Here is a 24,049-nt window from a genome sequence, read left to right on the forward strand (position 1 = left end):
GAATTGCTCTAAAAGCCTTCACTCCAGAGTTCTAATATTAGGTTCTTGGCAACCATCCCTGTGTGTGAAAAGCAGCCAGTTTGTTTACCAGGAATTCAGACTTGCATTACAGGGCAAATTAGCAGCCAGCTATTAGTCTCTGATTCAAGCACTTAACAATTACTGATCATCTCCTCCCGGTCTGTGGATAATGGAAGAGATCAGCTGCAAATGGAAAAGATGAAGGACTGTTTGCTTGTGGGCACTGGAGAGAGAAAGCACGGCACAGAGTAACCTTCCTTGACCCTAAGGCCCAAACAGGAAAAGGCATTCTGGAGGACCATCTCCATTAGTATCCCAACCAACTGGTCACTAAAACAGACTCTCCTTTACCAGCGTAAAAGTTCAACCACAGCACCCAAAAGAAAGGCCTGATTCATTGCTCCTGCTGTCAAACTATGGGACTACTTCCCTGAAAATAACTGCAAAGCAACAGTAACCATATGTTAGTCCATCTGCATCTCTGTAAGGTCCTTACAGAATGTCATATCGTGTCGGTTTCATAAAGCTGCACAGAATAAACTACGGATGTGGAGACCACCTCTTCAATATTACCTCCACATCTCTGAAAAAGTTATTAGTGGGGTCGTCACCTCTGTCTCAGGAGGACCCAGTTAGGACACACAGCTGGGGGCCAGGGGGGAGCCAAGGCTGCACCTGGCAGCTCTCCATCCATATCTGCAGAGGCCTGCCTCAAACTCACTTGAAACAAATTATTGGGAAATAGTAGAAAACTACAGGTTGGTGTCTGACTCAAAAAATAGGTTTAGTCCCTTATGAAAGCTACTGCAGAGTGCGTGGGCGCTATTAGGTTTAAATAATTGAGAACTTCCACATTCCATAATAGGACTCTTTTGGTGGGTCAGCAGATAACTCCTTAATTGCTTATGGATCAACAGTTCACCTACAGAGCCCAGAGGATCGTGTCTGGTAGTTTTTGCTGATAGTTATCAATAATGAATAATAAAGGGGCATTAAAAAACAAACCAATTATGGAACAATCTGCTTGTAAGTAGCTTCCGGAAGAGATTTAGAAAAAAATTAATCGGCCATCTGCCCTGCTACATAATGACCATTACCTGACCTATTTGAAAAGAAAGCCAAAATATTTCTAGATCCTCATAACCATGTGACACATCATGTAGCCAGATACCATCATGCACCGCTCAGCATTAGGGATGTAAGGAGGCATAGTTTTCCTTTCTTCCCTGTATTCATCACATGCAGCAGTGTTTCCGTTCTGCTGCAGTTTGTCTTCTGTCGAAAACTATGTTACACCTCTCACTGCGATGAAATCTTATAAGTTACATAAGTTATGTTGCCATTACATTATTCCACCCCATTCATTTCAACGGAAAGGAAATGGAATGCAGATTATTGTTTGCAGAGTGAAACCAACAACAGTCGATGCCAATCATATTCACTAGACATGAGATGAATAAATGAACACTGGCAATTTCTGCTTTCATTTCTGTTTTCATAAGAATTCTCCTTACTCGGCATAAACTAGACAGGGAGCTGCTTCCAATCTGGGCTCATTAGTGAGTGCACTTGTATCATGAAACATGTAATTGTGAACATGTTTTTATTAGATTATAGCTAAGTCTGTGTCCGAGCCTGTATCTAATTGTATTTTATTAATTTGATGTATTTATATTCTGCCTTTTATAATAAAGTCTTCACAAGGTGTCATACAGTAATTAACAAATTAAGCGAAGTATTAATTCTTATTAATAAGTTGAGCAATTAAGTATTGATTTATAAAGCACTCCAAAGCAAGTATACTTTTTAAAAAGTACATTTAAAAGCATATTGGATCAATTGGATGCACAACCAAAAGCATTGTGTGACATAACAACAACACAACACCCTGCCCATCTGACTGGGTTGCCCAGATACTGGGTGGCTTCCAGCATATATAAAAACGTAATAAAACTAATGTTTTAACATAAAAACTTCCCTCTACAGGGTTGCATTCATATGTCTTTAAAAAGCTTTATAGTTACTTGTCTCCTTGGCTTGGGGGTCGCATAACTCCACACCCTCCAACATTTCTCTGATGAAAATAGGGACATCCTAAGGAAAAGCAGGGCATTCTGAGATCAAATAAGAAACTGGGACGGTTTCCGTAAATCCGTGACTGTGGGCATTCTGAGATCAAATAAGAAACTGGGACGGTTTCTGTAAATCCGTGACTGTCCCTGGAAAATAAGGACACTTGGAGTGTTGGGGGTGGGGGCTTAGTGAACTTTGGTTGCTTGCTGACTTGTATTGTCTTTGGATTATTAAGAATAATTTTAGAGAATCTAATTTCTTTCATTAAAGCATTTGCATTCTGCATTGAAGCTTTTCAAGCAACCAAGGCAGCTTATCAAGTAATAAAAACAAACAATAAAAAAATCAATCACTGAAAAGAAAAAGCAGATAAGGGAAGCACAAAAGGGAGTAATAAGTAAGCAATAAGCAATCATCCGCTAAATGCATGGGCAAATAAGACAGTTGTAATCTGGCGCCTGAAGGATATAGAATGTTTGTGCCAGGCAACTGTGGGGACTCTGACCGCAGCCCTCTTGTAGTCCCCCCTGGTCCCCAGCTTTTCAGGACTTTACAAGTTACAAAACCAACCCTTTGAATCACACCTGGACACAAGCTAAGAGCCAGCGAATATATTTTAGCACCCGTAAAATGGGTGCAGTGCAGTAGATCCCTGTTAGCAACCTGGTCACTGGAATCTGAGCCTACCAAAGTTTCCAAATGTTCTTCAGAGGGAAGTCCATGTGCAAACACCACAGCAATAATTCTTGCTTGTTATCAAAGTATGGAAAGTTGTGAGAAGGCTCTCTCGAAGATGAGGTGCAGCTGGCAAAGCAGTTGAAGAATGGGACTATGTGCCACAGGTGCCATTTGTCACACAAAGCCATTATCACTCGCTGTTGACTTAAATAGTATTTGCCAAGCCCTACTCATCAGCACTATTTCCATCTTGTCTGGGTTTAGCTTGTTAGCCAACCTATTGTTTCAAGTGAAGGCATCTGTTCAAGACATCCACTGCTACATCTAAATTGTAAGAAAAGCAGAGCTGGGTGTCATTGATATGCCAACAACACCTAGCTCCATAGCCACAGATGCCACTGCACAAAGCCAAAGTCCTCCACCTCCACTTTATGAGACCTGTGTGTTATACAGGAGTGGAACAACAGAAGCATAGTACAGGGGTACCTCGGGTTACATACACTTCATGTTACATATGCTTCAGGTTACACACTCCGCTAACCTAGAAATAGTGCTTCAGGTTAAGAACTTTGCTTCAGGATAAGAACAGAAATTGTGCTGCTGCGGCGCGGCGGCAGCAGGAGGCCCCATTAGCTAAAGTGGTGCTTCAGGTTAAGAACAGCTTCAGGTTAAGAACAGACCTCCTGAACGAATTAAGTACTTAACCCGAGGTACCACTGTACAGTATATCTAATTCCCAATCCAAATTGTCCCAAATACTAGGACTGATGGTACTGAAAGTTGCTGAGAGGTTCAGAAGAATCAACATCACACTTTCTCCTGATGTAGGTCATCTACCAGGGCAATCTGCTACCTCGTGTCACCCAGAAACATCTGGAACTTAACCACCAGCAGTGGTTAAGACTTTAGCAAGGGAGGAAGAGGTTAATTAGCAGATTCCCCTCTCCAGTCAATGCAATTTGCCTTTTAAAAAACAACACAGAAAACCTGCATGTTAAAGATGCATGTCAGGTGCAGTTTGGAATGAATGTCGAGTTCTATGTTCCACCAAGTGCTTAGCAAATAAGTCACAATGAACTATCTGTAACCTGTTGGTGTTCACACTGGGGACTAACACTCTACAGACCCTTTGCTACCTAAACAGTTCCACTGGACTGCAGTGTGCGGATGCAATAGTGGTGGGGGGACTTCTTTCTTTGCAACTATCACCACCAAGTATGATCTAAAGTGAGATCTAGCCTGTGTTTGATCACATTTAGGGGGTTGGACTCGATGGCCCTTGTGGTCTCTTTCAACTCTATGATTCTATGACATTTAGAATGTGTCTTTCTCCACTTACATTCTACTAATTATCCCTGCTGCTATTACTCCAAGTTCCCTGGGGTACCAGAAAGCCATTCAAAGGTGTGTACTTAGAAGAGATCGCATCCATTATCTGGTTTATCTCATTTTTTCCTCAGATCAACCAGGGCTTCAACAGGAACACATGCCGAATCAACTATAAACTCTCCCAAGGCTATGATGAAACAACCAACCTAACCTTTCCCCATCTCCAAAGGAATAGCGAACCTATGGAATAGTATCTGTTTAACAAAGTTGGCACACTGATGAACCTATTTCTTCACCAAGTTCTTAGACTGGTCTTTGTTGGCAAGTGTGATGGAAGCTTTATAGATAAAGGTTATCGCCGAAATCTTGCATCACAAGAAATTGTATTTTCACAGCATGGCCTTGAGCAAGCGAGTGCCTGGTCCCTCTCCTGCACCACCAGGGCAGTTTCTGCATGTGCTGTAGAGGGAAGTGAGGGGCAGATGGCGCTTGTTAACCTGAGAAGGTAGCCAGTCTAGAAGGAAAACTCTTATCCTAAACCTTTGCTGCCTTGCGGGCTATCTTCAGGAGAAGAAAAGGCTAAGGTGTAAACCCTAAAAGGAGTCCCTAAAAGGGCTGGATGGCATCTTGCATGCCTCCTTCTGGCAACTCCTGCAGCCAAGCTGGTGCTGAACATATTGCTCTGCTTGTCTTTGGACTACGTCTGTGAAGCCAAGAGGGGGTCGTTGTCTGGGAAGCCCAGGACCTCCATACACACCACCACGACTTGCACCCTGGGGAGGTTACTGGTGCTGCTAGCACAGCAGTTTGACTTCACCCCTGGAGGCACACTCCATTGTCTCTCGAGGCAGATGAATGCCAACACATAGAGAAGTTGAGGCTTGAGGATCAATGCTTCCTGTGTCAAGTTATATAAACACAATTGAATTCTAACACCATAGGTTGCCAGGAGACTAGACATATCTCTCTGGTTTGGTTCCATTTTCAAACCTCTTGTGTGAGAGCTGCCTGCACTGTGCCAACACTAGATAGAACTGACATTTTGTGCATTTTTTTGCTGAACGTAAAGGAAAGGAACTCCCAGAGTTGTAAGATAAACTTTATTTTGGATATTATAGTCTGAACCACATTTGTAAGATATTGCAATGTACATTACAGCAGCTCTCAATGCTCCTGCTTCCTCTGTTTGCCAAGAGACCTAAATTGTATTTTGAAGACGGATAACATTTTAGAGATTTCTATTGCCCTGAAGCTTTAACAAAGGCATGAGAGTTGCTGGTGTATTCAATAGAGACAAATTACCATTGTTACTATGTTAAGTAGCAGGAAATAACGTCACAACATTGAAAAGTCAACAGAGACTCAATACTGTGTCACTTCAGCCAGAATGAATTTTCAGTGGAATGTACTAGAAATAAAAGCAGTTGGGGCATGATCCAGTCCACTGCAGATCCAGCAAGCACTTTTGCCCCTTCACCCACTTACCCATGTAGGAGGAGAAAGGGATCACACTTTTCTACCGCCATACAGGCTCTCTCCCTCCATAGAGCAAGTAGTTTATGTTCTGGAGCACAAGTAATTTATAGCAAAGTGACAGGGGGAATGGGGCTTAAAGAGGATGGTGAGACAGGTACGTGGACCTAAGAAGGCACCCACTTACTCTAACCAGGGAGAGCAAGAAAACAAAGCTAAGAAAGGGTTGCAAGCATGCCTGCAAGTACCTCCTATGGTTCCCATGGAAGGTCTCAGTAAATAATCCCCTTAAAAATTCAATGCACAATATTTTGCTCAATTGCTGCTTGCACTGAGCCCCCCAGTCTAAAAACATGCCCACATTTCCATGGATGCCAGGACTGGACACCCTCCCTTATATTCTGAACAGAGAGAAGGTGCAAAGAGCTTCTCTCTTTGAATGCTTAAGAGGCTGAGGTTTTTCCCCCCATTGATGGCAGGGCTGTGTGCACTGTTGTGGGCCACTCCCACACCATTTTGTGGCCCTGCCTCTTTTTCTGTTCTTTTAGATGTGGCAGCCATTATATATTCTGCCATGCCCCAAGGTAGCCATTTTGTGTAATTTAAACACCTCTGGAGCCGCAATTTTATGACTGGTGCTCACAGCAGTTTTTCAAAATTTCACAAGTATGCCCTGGCCTAAAAAGGTTGGTGACCCCTGCGCTACTGGGACCAATCCCACCGCACAAGGGTACTGGACCTATTGCGGACTGGGTTGTGGACTTGAAACCTTACAATAAGTATGCTTCTTAGCTGGATAAAATTGCTGAACTTTATTTTTGTAACTTGCTATGTTGTATAAGTAAGCCTGATTTGGCAACTGAACTAGAATAGAGAACAGTGTTGTGAAATGCAAATTGGCTTATGAGAAAGCATTTACAAATGAAGTTTAAGACTTCCCATGATTTTCCACTCAGGACTTGCTTACCCTAAGGAATGTTGTAAAAACATTTGCACTGTTGCAAAAGCTTTCAGCTTATATGGATACTAAGCCTGTTCCAAGGTCTGGGTTCCCACAACACTTCAGGTGCCTGGATCCAATACATATTCTGTGCCAGTATTACACTGCCAAACCCAATATTATTTTTTTCTTGTTTTCTTTTTTTAAAAAAAAACAATAAACTTTTATTGTAACCCTTTCACATTCCTTGCCTTGTTTTTCAGAAGACATGCTTTCAAAGTTATTTGTACAGCTACAACCAGCTACAAACATTTTAAAAACGCTAGTCATACCTCATGTTACATTTGCTTCAGGTTGCGCGTTTTCAGGTTGCATCCCGCAGCGACCTGGAAGTACCAGAAAGGGTTACTTCCGGGTTTCCCCATGCACACATGCACAGACGTGCAAAATGACGTCATGCGCATGTGCAGAAGCAGCAAATCGCGAACCGCGTGTGTGCAGATGCAGGTTGTGTTCTTTTCAGGTTGCGAACGGGCCTCCAGAACGGATCCTGTTCGCAACCAAAGGTACCACTGTACAAGCAAATCCTTTTTTGCCTTCAGTAAAGAGCTGGAATAATAATAAACACCATTCCTACTGCAGAATGGATTGGCAGGCCTTTCCACATGATACCTCAATGTTTGAGACCAGTAAATGTACATAGAAACAGAGCCTATGCTGGTGGGCAGTACAGGGAGCCCTTCACTGGGCACAAATAAGTAACTCATACCTGGATGAGAAAAACATGAAATTCACAGAGGCATTGTCGTCACTGGTTGATGTGGTAGAACATTCACAGGAAGATGGATTGTGCCCTTGTTCCCCACCCACTCCCAAATATAGGGCAGGAAACTTTGGCAACCACAACATTGTCTATTTTTCTTGGGGAGTAGGAGAGAAACAAGACGCAATACTGACTGCATCTTTCACAGCCACCAAACAGCAACACAGGGAGGTTGCAGCAGTTAGCTTGCTACCTCTTCCAAAAATTTAAGCCAGCCAACAAGGAAGTGGGGACACAATGGGGGTGTGAATTATTAATGTGTGCCTAGAAATGGACAACATTCCACTGCAGCACAAATGAACAGCAGTTCACACCACACAAATCTTTACATCTGGAATTATTACATTATGGATAAATGTCTGGTGCTACAGAATGTAGAGAAACACATGTGGAGGGATGCTTGGTAGCCACATATGGAAAAAAATATTTGCTCTGCAGCTCAGGGGAGAGACTTCATTGCTCCGAGGAAACTCTGGTGGGTAAAATCTTAGTAAGCCTGCATGCAAATTCCTATGAAAGCCTAGAAGGCTCATATAATACCAGACAGGAAAGTTACTGAGATGAATACAGAAGCCCAGCCTAGCTCTGAGGTGTTAAATGTCTCATGAGTCACAACAAAGGGGCAGAAAGGGTTAAGTGCAGAGGATACAATTTAGCATCACTGTCAAGTTTTGTTTTGTATGTCTAAAGAAATGGACATGCGTACACACATGGCCCTGAACACCACCAAAAAGTTGAGAATCCAGATTTGGGGGCAGAAGCCTGAAGCCAGAAATAGCATTTCATTTGCTAGTCTAGAGGCAATGGGTGCCTTCCTCTTAAAATAAAAAATATTGGAAGGCAATAGGTCCCTAGAATCTCCAAGCTGCCTGCTTTCTTTTCCTTGTGGGCACTGGAAAGAGAACCAGCACCCCTGCTCCTTTCACAGGCAGGCCAACATTGCATAGAACAGCGAGTGAAAGTGGCAGAGTTCTAGGCAGAAGGGGGTGAGCACTGGGAAGAGGCTCGCGGTGGTCAGTGCTTCCTCTTTGGCATGAAACAATGTCCAGTTTCCCTTCTCATGGAAATACAAGTCAGGAGCAATGTCAGATGAAGTTATGGCGGACCAAGTAACAGAAGGAGCAGCGTGAAGGTCAAAGTGAGGGAAGAAAGATGAGCTCCAGAGTAGACAGAGTTAGGAAATGATCTTCCGTCTTGCATGAGGACCTCTGGCTGCATCTTACTTTTCTCAGCTTCCTAGAAAGGCAGAGAGAGAGAGAGAGAGAGAGAGAACTCATGACTGGATCCATCTGCTGTCCGTCACAACATATCATTTGAATCTCTCCTTTCCACACCAGCACCATTTCCACTTGCATGGTGTCCCCTGCTCTACTCAGAAGACCTGAGGACATCCCTGGGAACAAAGGTGCCAGCTTCTTTGCTCAACCTTCTCTCACAATAGAACACACTTAACTAAAGCAACCTTGTTATGCCAACCATTTGCTTTACAGGCGCGTAACAACATACCTGATTCCACTTACGCTACAGATCAGGAATGGGAAACCTGTGGTCCTCCAGATGTTGCTGGACTGCAGCTGCATCGTCCCTCATTACTGGATGGATGGGAGCTTGGAGACCAGCAACTTCTGCGGGGCCACAGGTTCCCCATATCCCTGCTACGGATTCAGAAGAAGCTGGCTTTGTGTCAAACAGAAGGAACGTTTCGTACCCAACGCATTTCCGAAGTGAAAACTGTGCCATCTGTGCTGGTGGCATCTCCCTGGAAATTCAGGGAAGGTGTGAACTGCAGCTGCTCCTGAACCTCCATATTCCTCTGGTTTAAGATCATCTGAGACTGGATTGCACTTCCTGTAAAGCAGAGAACACGCAGGAGATTGTGTGAGGACCTGAATGCATGTATACAGAGTCAGGTTACACATTCTGGGTCCCGGAGTCTTTGAGCGCCAGGTGTAACTAACGGGATAAATTATTGTAAGACAGCCATGCATTGGTGCCTGGAAATAGCCTGAGAGGGAGCCAGCAGACCTTTTCTGCTCAGCTTTGGCTATGCATGCATTTACTGCGGGGGGAGAGAACATCAGACCCAGGGGCCAAATGTGGCCCTCCAGGGGCCCTTCCAAACCCCATGAATCAACCTAAGCCATGCCCCCTTCCCAGGCCACACTCTCAACAGCCCTGCTCTGTGCTCTTGAGTGCTTTTATCTGACTCAAATATGTCCTTGAACTGCACCATCGCCTCTTGCTTGCCTGAATGACAGAGAGAAGTGTTTGTGTAGTCATGTATGGAATTCTCTGACTTTCTGCATGGCTTGAATACAGCCTGCTGAACCAAGTTAGGAGCCACTTTTATTAATCCACTCATTTTTGCCCCTGGCCCCACCCACTTATTGGCATGTGTGCCCCCCTCCCCCAAAGTTGCCTACGAGGGGATATGGCTCTTGAGCAAGAAAACACTGCACACTCCTTGTGTACAGTTTGATTGATTTTAGTGAATCAACAAATTTTTTTAATTGATTTTTGATTGCCGAAGATTGTGGCAATTAACCCACTGCAAGTCTACTCGGGAATTTGCCACTGTGCTTTAGGTGTCATGATTTAGCTGGGCTGCTGTTTCCATGCTGTAGGGGAGCATACAAGGGAACACAGACCAGCCAATGTCTGCAGGGGCATGGCTTATCTTCCTTCCAAAGGGGAGCAGCACGTTTGGTCAAAGAAGAGCCCAAATCTTAAGGGGGGGGGGCATGAAAAACTTTTCCATAACTATAATCAACAGATAAGAAGCCGAGGCATTAAATGTTTATCAAGCAAGCTTTGGTTCTGTTTTACGTCCTCTGTGAGCTTTTATAGTCATAAAATATTTAAATCTTAGCAAGACCAAACATTTTAAGAGATGCGTTGACAATAATAGACAGAGAGGAGGACTTGGACAAAGTTAGGGCCAATATCTGATTTTATGCTCAAGCAGCAGGATCAAAGAGCTGATGTAAAGTCCACTGGACTAGTTAGAACAAATGAATTTGTAAATGCCGGAGTGATTAATTAACAGGGGTGGGGAGCCTCTGGTCTTCCAGATGCTGTTAGATTCCAACACTTGACCAGTCAACATGGTCAATAGTCAGGAGATATAGGAGCTGTAGCCCAATAATAACTTGGAGGACTACAAGTTTCCCATCCCTTGCTTGATGAGCAACAAGAACCCTAGAAGTACCCTAAAGGATCAGAATAAAGGACCTTTGTTTCCAAAAGAGGCTGACTAGATGCCTCTGGTAAATTTGTATGTAGGCAAGAGGCTGGTAGCTAGATGGGAAGGGGTAACTATTGCTGGACTCCAACTCCCATCAGACCCAGCCAATTTGCCCTCAGGGATGATGGGAACAACAGCTGGAAGGCCAAAGGTTCACCACCCCGGAACAAGATGTCTCTGTTTGTAGCCAACTTCTGACATACAACCTCTAATATTATGGATGTTTCTAAACAACGAATAAGTTGACAGATCTTTCTTTTATGAACTTCTCTGATCCTTTATAAAGCACATTATCTTGAGCACCTTCAATGAAAAGGTGGGTTTAAATTTAATATATGCATAAAATCCAGTGGCAGTGAATTCTCTGGATAGAGAAGTACTTTGTTTTGCCTGTCCTGAATCTGCTGCCAAATTAAATTAATCAGAGAAAAGTTGACTTCTAGTATTATTATGAAAAGGGGATAACAATTAATAGGGGTAGATGGACTAAATGTCTGGCTTATGTTTGGATGACTTACTGAGGCATCTGTTGCTGGCAAAGGAGCTGAGGACTTGCTCACAATCCTCCTTCTGATTGCCACTGTCCTTGCAGGAGCACCACAGTGTGACCTCAGTACTGGAATTGCTGGCATAATTGGGGGTCATAGGTGTACCTATTTCAAGACCGAAAAAAACAAAGAGTCAGAATTTTCCCATATGGAATACCAATGAGTCAAAAGATACAGACCCACCAGTCTAGGCACGCTTTCCATAACCCCAGAATGTGCTATCTCAATCTGCTCAATTCAACATCCTGCCAATCTCAAACTCTTTCTAAGGATTTCTGATGTGAAGTCGCTCTGTGCTCCAGATTGGCGGGAGGGAAAGGTATAAAAATATATCTAATTTTAAAAATTGTAATTAACTAAAGCATAACCACACTGTTGCTGTGGTCAGCGAAATGCTTCATAGGCAGGGCATGAAGGGGATAGTGATCCTGTTTCTGGCATCAGTATATCAAAATCAGAGGTGTAGTGCTTCTAGACATGGATACTCCATTTCGTTACCATGGCTAATAACCACCTAACATAAGAAACTGATGGTTAATGTTCCTCCTCCAACATCAGAGTGAACGTGAAAGTGGAATAGTATTCAGCTATAAGGGGAAGGAAGATGGACCAAGTCTTCAGAAGAGGGAGTTTCCTACAGCTCAGAGAAGCTTACGCTCCTTTCTCACTCTCTGTTCCATAGACCGGGAAGGCAGGACCTTACATTGCACACACACACACCCCCAGGTATGTCTAATGGTATAACCCTCATCAAGCTCCCAGTGAATTCCTCTGGGCCCAGCACATACCAACCATCCCCATGTAAGCCTCCAGGCATGCAGCATGGTTGTGCGGAGAGCAGCCATCTGAAGATGTGCCTGAAGGCTTGCATTGCTCTTGGAAGTCTGCCAGCCGGGATCTGGTGGAAGATAACAACTATCAGAACAAGGGCTTTCTTTACCACCACAGAGATTGCTTTATTCATTTGTCCTGTAGTTTATAAACCAAAGTCACTTTTTATGCAAAGCCAAGCAACATCATAGATCTTCATCTTAAAAGTAATACAGTGATACCTCAGGTTACATACGCTTCAGGTTACAGACTCCGCTAACCCAGAAATAGTGCTTCAGGTTAAGAACTTTGCTTCAGGATGAGTACAGAAATCGTGCTCTGGCGGCGTGGCGGCAGCGGGAGGCCCCATTAGCTAAAGTGGTGCTTCAGGTTAAGAACAGTTTCAGGTTAAGTACAGACCTCCAGAACGAATTAAGTTCTTAACCTGAGGTACCACTGTAGCTACATTAGGAATGGGCAACTGATGGCTCATGGCTTACATGGCCCCCAAAGCAGTGTTTTCTGGCAACTGGCGGCTTAACCAAAAATACTTTATAGAACAGACATGTTAGTCCTACATCTCTCACATGTTTAATGTAATATACAAACGTACAAGGGGACCGGGTGGCGCTGTGGTCTAAACTACTGAGCCTCTTGAGTTTGCTGATTGGAAGGTCAGTGGTTCGAATCCACGCAATGGGGTGAGCTCCTGTTGCTCTGTCCCAACTTCTGCCAACCTAGCAATTCAAAAGCCCACCACTGTAAGTAGATAAATAGGTACCGCTGTGGCAGGAAGGTAAATGGTTTAGTCATGCTGGCCACATGACCTGGAAAGCTGTCTGTGGACAAACACTGGCTCCCTCGGCCTGAAGCGAGATGAGCGCCACACCCCATAGTTGCCTTTGACTGGACTTAACTGTCCAGGGATCCTTTACCTTTTATAAACATACATATTGAGCATATGCTCTCCTTAAGAGCAAAGTCCTTCTTACTAGATGGTCTCCAATTTTATTATGAAACTGACCACCTCTGGCTCACAGACATCTGTCTGGAGAATAAAGTGGCTCTCAAGTATGTAGAAATTGTCCATCCCTGATTTAGGTGATGCTTTTCCTGATCTGCTGTTTCAAAAACATAAGATTGCATTTTAAAATTAAAATGTGTATAGACTGGGACTATCTAAATTGTTAGGCATTATGGAAACATATAGTTTTATTTCCTTCTTTTACTGTAACAAGTGTACAATCCGCCTGAGGATCCAGTTACTTGTGCCTCATACAACTAATAGCTTACTATGGCGGCCACCCCAATGCCCTTGGTGCCAGACCTACTTGCAGATATTGTCCTTCAGACAGGAGTCCAACAGGACAAGGCAGTTTGGCTTGCTGCTGCTGCTGCTGCTCTGGAAAGAGCACTCCGGGACAATGGTATTCCAGCGCCGCTCACCACAGACCTCGTCTTGACAAGGGCAGAAGAGGAGGCTCTTGGTGAAATCCGCGCTGATCCTCTCAAAGAAGTGTCTCAGGTGTCGGTGGCATCTGCGCCGATCACAGGTGGTCTCTGTGCTGCAGGTCTGGGCATAGAGTGAGCGCAGACGCATGCACTTGTGGTTCAAGTGGCAAACGTTTGTGGCATGCAGGCAGGGATTTGTCCTATCCATAGCTATATGGGAGCCAACAAAAGTCACAGAAAGACAAGAATATGTAGTGGGTTCCAGAGATTATTTCCATGAAAATGTGGATTAAACACGAAGAAAATGTAGTCGAAGCAATTTCCAATATCACTTTGCAATTCAGAAATTCATTTATTTACACCTGCTTCCTTTTCCTTCATAGTTTGCCCTGTGTGAAGCTTTAGATTGTAGACTCCATGGAGTAGGCACTTGTCCTTCTGTGCTCTGAAAAGCACCATGCACACTGGTGTTGCTGCCCTGGGTAATCTACCCAGATACTCTGTGCAGCATCGGAGTAGACTTGAAGGCTGGGGGAAGCAATCACATGGATGGGTTCTACCCTTATGCAGAACCTCATTTGGGAAGATTTTATACTAGGCCAGAGTTTTGGTGGGTGGCGCACTCCTATTCTCTGTGTACACACATCAAAAGGTGTGATACCTTCTACATACCCAGCGAGTTTTCTTTTGGCTGCTACTGCTGTTATCTCTCAGAAGATTCCTCTCAGACTAAAACTTTTTTTCTGTGGAAAATTTACCTCACAGGACTACTTTATCTTTGAGAGTCTTATACTTTCTGCTTTCTGTTACATTATAATAACAGTTATTTCTGCCTTTCAGATTTGAGTTTGTTTTATTTTTGGTCTATGCTGATATCCCTCACCTCTAGACCATATGTTTACCCTGGCATCCTAGCATTAGTCTGCTTGACGCTACCTTTAAATTGCTTATAAAACATTTCCTTTCTCCCTAAAAAAACTCAGCTGTAGTATGTAGGTCCTGAGGAAAAGAAAAGACAACCAAATGTTAGTACAGGTTCTACCTGAAATCCTAGTTGACAGTTTGTTGTAATTGGTCTTTGAAGAGTCTTCATTGTCTGCATCTTCATAGGGTGACACCTCTAAATGAAAGTCATCTGTGCAAAATAAATTTATTTACTTAGGAGTCACACTGTAAGTTATGTGTGTAATGAATAAAACAGAAAATCACAAAATATGAACTCTTAAAAAAAGGTAACCAAGGCAGCAGAATGCAACTCTAAACATATCCATTTACATAAAAGCACAAGAGCAATACAAAGCTAAAACACATGTCAATCTAGCACAGATTAAAATTATTTCAGAGCTAAATTAAAAACAATGATACAGCATTAAAAATAATTTCATAAAAAACTGGGTGAATTGAAAACTATTTGCCTGGTACCAACATTTATTAATGTAGGTGCAAGGAAAACCAATAAAAATAATTGGCAAAAAAGGGAAAATGCCCCAAGGGACAGCATGCCCTGTTCAGGGAAGTTTTTAATGTTTGAAGTTTTATTCTGTTTTTAATGTTCTGTTGAAAGCCATCCAGACTGGCTGGGGAAACCCAACCAGATGGGCAGGGTAGAAATAATAAATTGTTGTTGTTGATGATGTTGTTATGCCGTAAAGGAGAGGCCACAACAGAGAAGGCCCTCCACCTTCAGCGTGAGAAAGCACTTGCAGGCAGCTGCATGTGGAAAAGAAGTCTATCTACATGTTCCCAGTTGGCTCCTTAATGCGGGGGCCGGGGCACATAAAACTAAGCAGGAAATGCTTAAGATTTTAATTAACAGAAAGAGAAGAACCACACCTTAATATCCTGCTCAGTCTAAAAAACAATTATGAGGGATCTTTTTTGATTTTGACATCTATTTTAGAATATTGTCAATGTAAACATTCAAATATATATGTTTTTATTCTTTTTGTAAACCATCGTGGAAAATAAAATTTCAAGGTAGCAAAAATTAAGCAATGGGTTTCGAATAGCTTTCTATTCTTTGGGAGGAGCCATAGCAGAAGATCCAAAATCAACCCCCAGCATCTCTGGTTAAAAAGAATTTCAAGAAACAAGGCTAGATGTAGGAAGACTGAGACCCTGGGGAGACGCTTTCTAGTCAGCCAGACAATTGCTAGTCTTGACTTGGTGCAAATATTTTTGTTTTGTTTTTGCAATCAGGTCCAAGGGTCTTCTCCCAGATATTCAGGTATTGCTCTGGAGTGGGGCACACAATTCTTATCCTCCCGCCACCAGTGATAATACAAAATGAAGAGTGAGCAAAGCTTCTATCTCACCAAAATGAAGAGTCCAGTAGATGCGCAGGCACAGCTGCTCCAACTTTCGTGTGCGCCGGTGACACTTGCATTCCTGAAAATAACTGTTTCTTACAAATGTTCCTGCCGCGAAGCATCTGTTCCTGGTTTCTTGGTCAGGGAGGAAACTGCTCTTGGAAAAAGACTGGGAACAGTTTTGCAAGGTCTGATAAGCGGCGCTGCAGGCAGGCTCAGCCAAGCAAAGGGTCTCTGCTGTTATACAGGTGTGCGGCTGATCAAGAGAGAGAACAAGGAGGCCTCCTGTTCAAGTAGAGAGAGTGTGTGTTAGCATTTCATAAATTCACATACTGCAGCCACTTTCTCATCCCTTCAAGGGCACAAGCATAAGCTCCTGCTTTTTACTGAATTAAGCAATCTGGAATGTTTATACTGCCACAATCACTAATGTGGATTAGCACACATGTATGCTTTGCCTATCCTGTTGTTCATATTATCAAGGTGGGGGGGGGGAGATGTGTGGGATTCAAGTAACAAGTCCTACTGGAGGAAGCAAAGACAAGGACTCCAGCTAGTACAACAGGACTTCCCTCACTGTCCCCCCCATTGGCTTTTTTTTGGGGGGGGGTGAGTTCAGTCAGAGCTGTAACTACGGGGAGCGGGGTAGTCTTTCTCTTGCCCTATGTTAAGCCTCCAGAGGACTCCCACTGAGGCTCCCTGTGTGTGTGTCTGTGTGTGTGTGTAAATGTAGGGGTGGGGGTGTGCCAAACTGGGTCTTTGACCCGGGTGAAATAAAGCCTAGTTTCGTCCCCGATTTGGAAGAAGTCTCAAAACAGTGTAAAGCGGGAAGAGAAAGGGTGTTGTTCCATCTGGCAAGCTGAAAAGCTTGTTCTGACAAAACAAACGCCATAGTGCTACACTTAATTCCTCCCATTGCTATAGTATGGTTTTTATTTTGATATTCCAACGGATGTGTATGAGAGTTCTTTTTACAAATCTACATTTATCTACCTCTTGCTGTTGGCAATTGCTAATTGCTAGCATGTAAAGATCACCACTCCTTGCATTAAATGCTTTTTAGAAGAAAGGAAGATCTCCACACTTTAATCTATTCTTCCGACATAAAATCAAGAGTTTCTAAAGCCTTTTTTTAAAAAAAGCAGCAGTGTCCAGTTGGGCAGGATTATACTTTGGTGTTGAATTTTGGTGGAAATCTACATTTTGGTGAAATAGATGGGCCCAGTCTTTGACAGCAGTGCTGTTTGAACCTCCAGTCCACTTCGGCAATTTGGCACCAGCTCCAGACTCACATCCTGATACTTACATAAGTGACAGAAATGACAGCTACAGACAGACTTCCTGGTATCACGTTTGGCATCTTACTATAACCACTAATAAATAGACTCATTTCAGGTCCAACCAGTTGCTGCAGTGGTTTCTATATTTGAATGTGAGCCAAATGGAGAACAGCGCAGACTGAACCATGCTTGAAGGGCAGATGTTCTTGTCCTTGAAAAATGACAGTTGCAGAAATGAAACGCTCCTCAAATTTCTATCACATACAACAGGGGTGGGGGAACTCAGGCCCAGGGTCCAAATGTGGCCCACTAGATCTATCTGGCCCTTGGGGCTCCCTTGAGGTCTGAACTCCTCTAGCTTGGCCTTATCCCTCACCAGCCTTGCTCGGTGCTCTCCTCAAGTGCTTTTGTCTGTCTGGAATGTGTCCTTGGATTGTGATAAAACTTCTTCCTTGCCTGGATGGAAAATGGAAAGATACGTGCGCATGAGGGCCTTTAGAAATCTCTGGCGTGTGTGTGGCTGGGAATGGAGCTTTCGGTAGAAAAATAAGAGCCCCATCCACTTTTGTCTCCGGCTTTTCCCACCCCTCTCAGGTGTGTCATGAGGGAATGTGGCCCTCAAACTGAAAAGGTTCCCCACCCCAACATAGAAATATGGCCCCATTCTAAAACACTCATATTCCTGTCCACCATCTCTCATTTCCCCCAGTGTGCTTTTGATTTACATTCAGTGTTTCTCTTTGCATATTGATTTTCAATTTTTATTATGGCTTGGTTAACATCTATTGAATCCCAAGCATTCTTACTATACACTTAACAACAGACTTTAGGAAATTCGGACAGATCACTTCCACAGCATACACTTAAAGCACATGGGCTTCCCACATAGAATTGTGAGAATTGTGACTCTGTGATGGGTAGATAACAGTTTCCAGGATTTTTTAGAGAGCCATGTGCTTTAGATGTATTTTAAATGTATGGCAGGGATTTGACTATAGAGCATCCCACAGAGATATGCAGGGGAAAGGGGGCAACTGTCTTACAAAGTATAGCTGCTGCAACCATCTTCCATGTCTCTCCCACCACCACACCTCGTATGGCAGGAGGAACACAACCATCTGCAGGGATACCACAACCATTCGTGTAGGGAAGGGAGGAAGGGCCAGGCAACTGTCTAATCAGGGCAATCACAGCCCACAATCCAAAGAGCAGCCAGGTGGATGGAAGTGTTGTGCCAGTGATAGGCTTACCCCTGGGTGTGGGGGAGCACTACCAACCACCAACCTTGTCCTACCTGGGCAGGAAGTCCCCTAAACCTTGGGGATGGGAGTACAGCCAACAGGAGTACAGCCCACTACAGAAACAGAAGCTGGCTGCAAATGAGACATGCACCAGGGAGGAGATGCAGAAGTAGAGGAAGGGAAGTGGGGCCAGGATGGATAGCTGGCTGCCTAGGGAAAAAAGAGAAATAACAAGCAACAAGGGGTCAGGCAACAGGTCCTCTTTGCCCAGTGTGCCCAACAAGGACTGCAAAGGAGTTTCCAACACCAGCTGCTGGTGCACAACCAGTTTCAGCTATAGCACTCTCTGAAGCTGAAGTGGGACAGTTGTTCTACTGCAGGGTTGGCTCCTCAGCTGTCATCTGGTGCCCAAGGCCCACAGCAGCTCTAATGAACCTTTGCAGTCTGGCATTAAGCGTAATGTCTTGGATCTGACAATGCTCGGCCTAGATCCTCTGTCGCTGCCTAGAATTTTAGGGTGCCACTTGCAGAAGCAAGGATGCAAGGAGGTAATGAGCGCCAGCACAGATCACCCTTTCTGGATCAATTAAGCCCAGGGGAACAGCTCAAAGGCAGGTAAGCAGATGAACTGGGGCAGGCATGGCCAAACTTAGCCCTCCAGATGTTTTGGGACTACAACTCCCATCATCCCTAGCTAACAGTGGGAATTGTAGTCCCAAAACATTTGGAGGGCCAAGTTTGGTCATGCATGAACTAGGGGTTTAAACCACAAAAAAGAAACTGAGCAGTTTCTCTAGAGAAAATAATAACCTTCACCATTTTTACATGGTGATTAAAATGCTACATGCTGCTAACTACCATACTGTTTACCAATGCCCTGTGAGATGCAAAAGGGAGAAGCAAGGGATACAGGGTCATTAGCTATGATGTTCTGCATAATTTCAATAGAGAAGTAAATGCTGACAGATATAATGCCACCAAATGCTGTTTCAATACACACAGAAAGTCAGTAATGTAGCAGATGGGTAGTGCTAAACATCACATTTCACTACTAAATTACTCTTTATTACTCAATCAAGAATATTATCCATGCTGGCTATATACTACCTCCAGAATCAGATTCCCTCTGAATACCAGCTAAAGGGGAACAACATCAGGAGAGTGCTGTTGTGTTCATGTGCTACTAGTGGAGTTGCCAGAGACAGCTGGCTTGTAGATATGGGAAATGAGATGCTAGACTAGATGTACTTTCAATCTGATCTATCAGGACTCTTATTGTGTTTCTTACCGCTTGTGATGGATACTGATTCAACATCTCTCAGTACAGGTGGTCACACATATCTCCCAGGTCATTAAAAGTAGCCAGTGGTAATAAGGTAAAGGTAAAGGACCCCTGACAGTTAAGTCCAGTTGCGAACGACTCTGGGGTTGCGGCGCTCATCTCGCTTTACTGGCCAAGGGAGCTGACGTTTGTCACAGACAGTTTTCCAGGTCATGTGGCCAGGATGACTAAGCAACTTCTGGTGAAACCAGAGCAGCGCATGGAAACGCCGTTTACCTTCCCGCTGAAGCAGTACCTATTTATCTACTTGCACTATAGGAGCCTGCATTCGCTCCATAGGACGCACACACATTTCCCCTTCATTTTTGGAGGAGGAAAAGTGTGTCCTATAGAGCGAAAAATACGGTATTTATCTACTTGCACTTTGACGTATTTCTGAACTGCTAGGTTGGCAGGAGCTCAGACTGAGCAACGGGAATCTCCATCGTGGGGATTCGAATCGCCAACCTTCCAATCGGCAAGCCCTAGGCTCAGTGCTTTAGACCACAGTGCCACCCGCATCCAGCCAGTGGTACAGCCAGTGGTATATCTATCTAAAATTAATATAATCGTCATTGTGTTATGTTTCTAGATTAAAGTTTGTGAACCAATTCTGTGGGGGATCCAAGGAAGGAAATTTGGTTTCCCTGCAAGTGAACAATGCATGTGGTTCCATAAAGGCTGACCCTACTCCTGTTTACCAAGCAGTATATTTTCATTTACTTGTTAAATTTCTTTATTGCCCTTCATCTGAGGATCACAGGGTGGTTTACAATATAAAAAACAAAAATGCATAACATAGTAAAACAAAAATAATAAACACCCATAAACACACACAGTTTAAAAGGCCATAGGTTGTTTAATAAGCCAAAGGCCTGAGAGAAAAGGAATGTCTTTGCCTGGCATCTAAAGATATGCAAGAAAGCACCAGGTTAGCCTCCCTGGAGAGAGCATCTCACGAGCAGGGAGCCACCACAGAAAGGGCTCATTGTATCCTTTCTGTTGAGTAAATGTGCATAGGATTGTAGCCTTAAAACTCTATATTGCCTTACCCCAAAGGTAAGAGTTCAATTCTACCACGCAAACTAAAGATGAATACAAGTTTCAAAAATAAAAGAAGTCTTCATATTAGTTTAGTCTGGAATGAGTCACTTGTGAATTATGTTAATACAGGGTAGAAAGCAGAATAGTGTTTTCATGTTTGACAAAGCATTTTGACTCACTCCCATGCAATCTGTGCATGTGTTAATGTTGTTAATGCAGGAAAGTGAGCAGATTAGAGCTATTCTAACAAAAGTACGGTTTATATTTTCAGATCACAGATACAGTAAACACAACAGCCCTTTCTGTGATATTTTCATTCATGATACAAAAAAACCCCACCCATTACCAGTATTTCCCTAGTTTACAATGTCCTGTTCCAGGTGACGCAAGGACAGAGCAGCTGACAGTTAATCATGGACAGTACTGGACTCAGTTTGGTATTAGGTGCATGTTCAAACCCAGGGGCAGGTTAAGAAGCAAGGTCAAAGGCAATCTGATGTCAAAATGTGAGATGTGGGGGAGGTCTTGAATTGAAGAGCTAGGTAGACAGGGATGCGGTCATCAGGGCAATGGAGCAAATTTATGGCTACAGCACTCTGTGCCGTGAACGGAATGGTTTTTAGTCTGAGCACAGCAGCAGGGCATCTGGGTTGCCTGAGGATTTGGTCTACTCGTGAATAGCTTTTTTCACACAAGTATCACTTTACTCTGGTGTAGTGCTTGTTCCTCAGGCTTGCACTCCAGTGCCTAAGCCTGCACTTTTAGGTGCCTGTGCTCCCTAGGACTCAGTGGCTGTCCCACATCCCCCAGCACCTCGCTGCCCCACGGCATGAGCTGCTTTGGAGAGCTCTAGGTCATCCTTGGAAGATTCCACCCGCAGCAGCATGACATATAATGCCATGCTAAAATTCACATCAGATGGAATGTGCATTTCATTTTAAAATGGTCCTCTTCGTCTTTCCTTCCTGCATTAGCAACCCAAGAACTGTCCATGTTTGATTAGACCTTTCTATGTTATATTAGATCAAGGATCTCTCTAACAGTACTCTGTATCAAACAAATCTGTCTGGGAAGCTCACAGAACTAGACGGAGATAGCTGTCCCCTGATGTTGCCCAACCAATATAGCCAGTGTAGGATATGCAAATTAAATGCAGACCATACATATGCATATATTTAAAATATATATAAACGTCATGTGAAAAGCCCTTCTGATCGTATTTCACAATCGGAACATACACAGATCTAATTTCGGGCCAATTTATAAGAACACGACCCCATCGAGCAGGCGAGTTGTACATTGCAAACTGCTCCTACAGCGCGCTGCGGAGCGGCTCTATGGCTGAGGAAAGGGTCACAGCCCTTCTCTGGCCGGCAAACAGCTTGGCAGCCACTTGCCGAAAGTTTCTCCGACAGAGAAAGCAGCCTGGCACCCGAAATGGAAATCTGCGATCAAATCTTTATTCCCGCAAATCAGCTACCCCGTAAGCAACAGGCACTTTCTCCCCTCCGTTAGCAAGCGGCGGAATAGGGGCTGCGCTGTTCCTCCGTAGCCTATTCTACGGCCGTACATCCCTCTTTCCTTTCTCTCCCAGCACCCATCAATAACGCCATCGGGGATCTGCCTGGCCTGAACACACCCAAAGTGATTAGCAAACAGAGTGGTCAGACAGTCCTCCCCGTCGCCGCCTGCAAATCCGAGACGCCGAGCGCGCGCTGGATTAGAAACCTGAACTACTGTCCAGACACCGCCCCGCCGAGAGACACGCGCAGCCCGATCCTGAGCGGGCTTACATGGAAGCAAAGTCCGCTCAGGGGGCTCGCCTCCCAGCAAGACGGGCATAGGATTCCAGACCCTCTTTGCCTTGGGACAGGGGAAAAAAACCACAGAGAAAGGATGGTCCTATTAGAGACAGCGGGCGCAAAACAAAAGCTAAAAGGCGCGGATGGACGCACAACTTCTCCCTTGACCCGCCCCAGAGCGCCCGATTCTCTATGCCCGCAACCCCGGAGCCAGTCCCGCACGGCGGCAAGGAGCCCCATCATGAACGGAGATGGGGTCGGATGGGGTGGGGGAGAAAACATACAGCAGATCCAACCCCGCATTTTCCCCGCACCGGACCCCTTTCCCAACGGCGCCCGCCCCCCACGACGCCCCATTACCGGTCCGGGAGAGCAGCAGCAGCCCCAGCAGCAAAGGGAGGCCCATGGCGGAGGGAAGCGCAGCACGCGCGGTCACTCCACTCCGAGCCGGTCTTGCGAGGGAAGGGCTCACATGCTCCGCTAGTTCAGCGGGGACTGGGCAGCCTCGCGTGGCCACCTGCTGCCAGCCTGCCCTCGTCGTCCCGCCTTCGCGGGGACTCGCCTTCTCAGCTCGCGCTGGGCAGGTGCGCGCGCGGCGCTACAGCGGGAGGCGGGAACTCGCCGCCGGCGCGCGAGGGGAGGGGCGCAGGAGTAGCGCGCTGGCGGAGAGAGGCAGGAATGGCCCGCCTCGCGCTAGGGCGCTTGCTCTCTCTGGGTGGGGTAGCGGTATGGATTGAGAGTAGGGGACGGGGTCAGCCCCGTCGTGGCCTTGGGGTTTGGTTTCTGGCGCTGGGAGGACGCTTCCCCTCACACAAGGAGGCGGAGCTGCCCCTGTTGCCTTTGAATTTTGTGAGCGGTGGAACCTCGTCCGGAAAAGCAGAGAGGACGGGTCTTTTTTTTTTTTTTTTTTGCCCCAGGTCTGAAAACGCCGCCCGGGAAAACGGGCGTGTCGCCTTCGCTTTTGTCGCCGCTCAGGGCGTTCTTCTGGCGCGCGCACATTTCCTCGCGCCGTGTTGCTCTCGCGCTCGTGAGGGGTGCAAACAAATAAACGAGCTCAAAACCAACACTGTTTGAACTGTTTGCAAATATTGCTCATGCGGCACGCCATTTTAAAACATAAAGGAAGCATATAAATTTCACCCAGTCTTCCTTCAACACTTCAGTTAAATCTGAGAGGAGGGAGGGAGCAGATTTAGCACACAGCGTTATTGGTCCATCTAGACCAGTGTGGCTGCAGCTCTCCGGGTTTTCAGACAGGGGTCTTGGCCAGTCTTGCCTCTGCTGGAGGTGACAGTGATTTTTGCATGTTAAACTTGCTCTGGACCAGTACTACTGCTTAAGGCCCCGCCTGAAGCTGGAGAATTGCAGCTATCTCTCGGACATTCATCTGTCTTTGTGCGGGAGAAGAAGAAACTTAACCAAATGCAGCAGCAAAACGTCAATATATTATTGGGTCTCACAATTGTTGGATACATTCTGATTTGGGAACTTTTTTTCCGCCTTACAACAGGGATCAGTCTGGGGGACACTGTCCTTTACTTGAATTCCCAAAACGTTTGGGCATCCTTGAGAGGCTGGTGTAGGGATCAAATGATTTTCACTATCAACAGTATTCCACACCAATTTTCTATATGCACTAGTATTCTGAAGTCAAGTATGAG

The 24,049-nt window shown here is 44.9% G+C and overlaps 1 protein-coding gene across 1 annotated transcript; it reads right to left on the bottom strand.

Annotated features, from left to right (window-relative positions):
- Nucleotides 1-7,204: 7,204 nt before the first annotated feature.
- GFRA3 (GDNF family receptor alpha 3) lies at nucleotides 7,205-23,262 on the bottom strand. Its single transcript, XM_053377305.1, has 8 exons — nucleotides 22,749-23,262; nucleotides 15,707-15,985; nucleotides 14,434-14,526; nucleotides 13,271-13,601; nucleotides 11,918-12,027; nucleotides 11,100-11,234; nucleotides 9,046-9,185; nucleotides 7,205-8,573 (listed from the first exon to the last, which is right to left on the bottom strand). Exons 1-8 carry the CDS (start codon nucleotides 22,792-22,794, stop codon nucleotides 8,433-8,435), a joined length of 1,275 nt encoding a protein of 424 aa, XP_053233280.1. The 5' UTR covers nucleotides 22,795-23,262; the 3' UTR covers nucleotides 7,205-8,432.
- Between the last annotated feature and the right edge of the window lie 787 nt (nucleotides 23,263-24,049).

This window comes from Podarcis raffonei, chromosome 2, assembly GCF_027172205.1.
Source record: "Podarcis raffonei isolate rPodRaf1 chromosome 2, rPodRaf1.pri, whole genome shotgun sequence".
Lineage (NCBI taxonomy): Eukaryota > Metazoa > Chordata > Lepidosauria > Squamata > Lacertidae > Podarcis > Podarcis raffonei.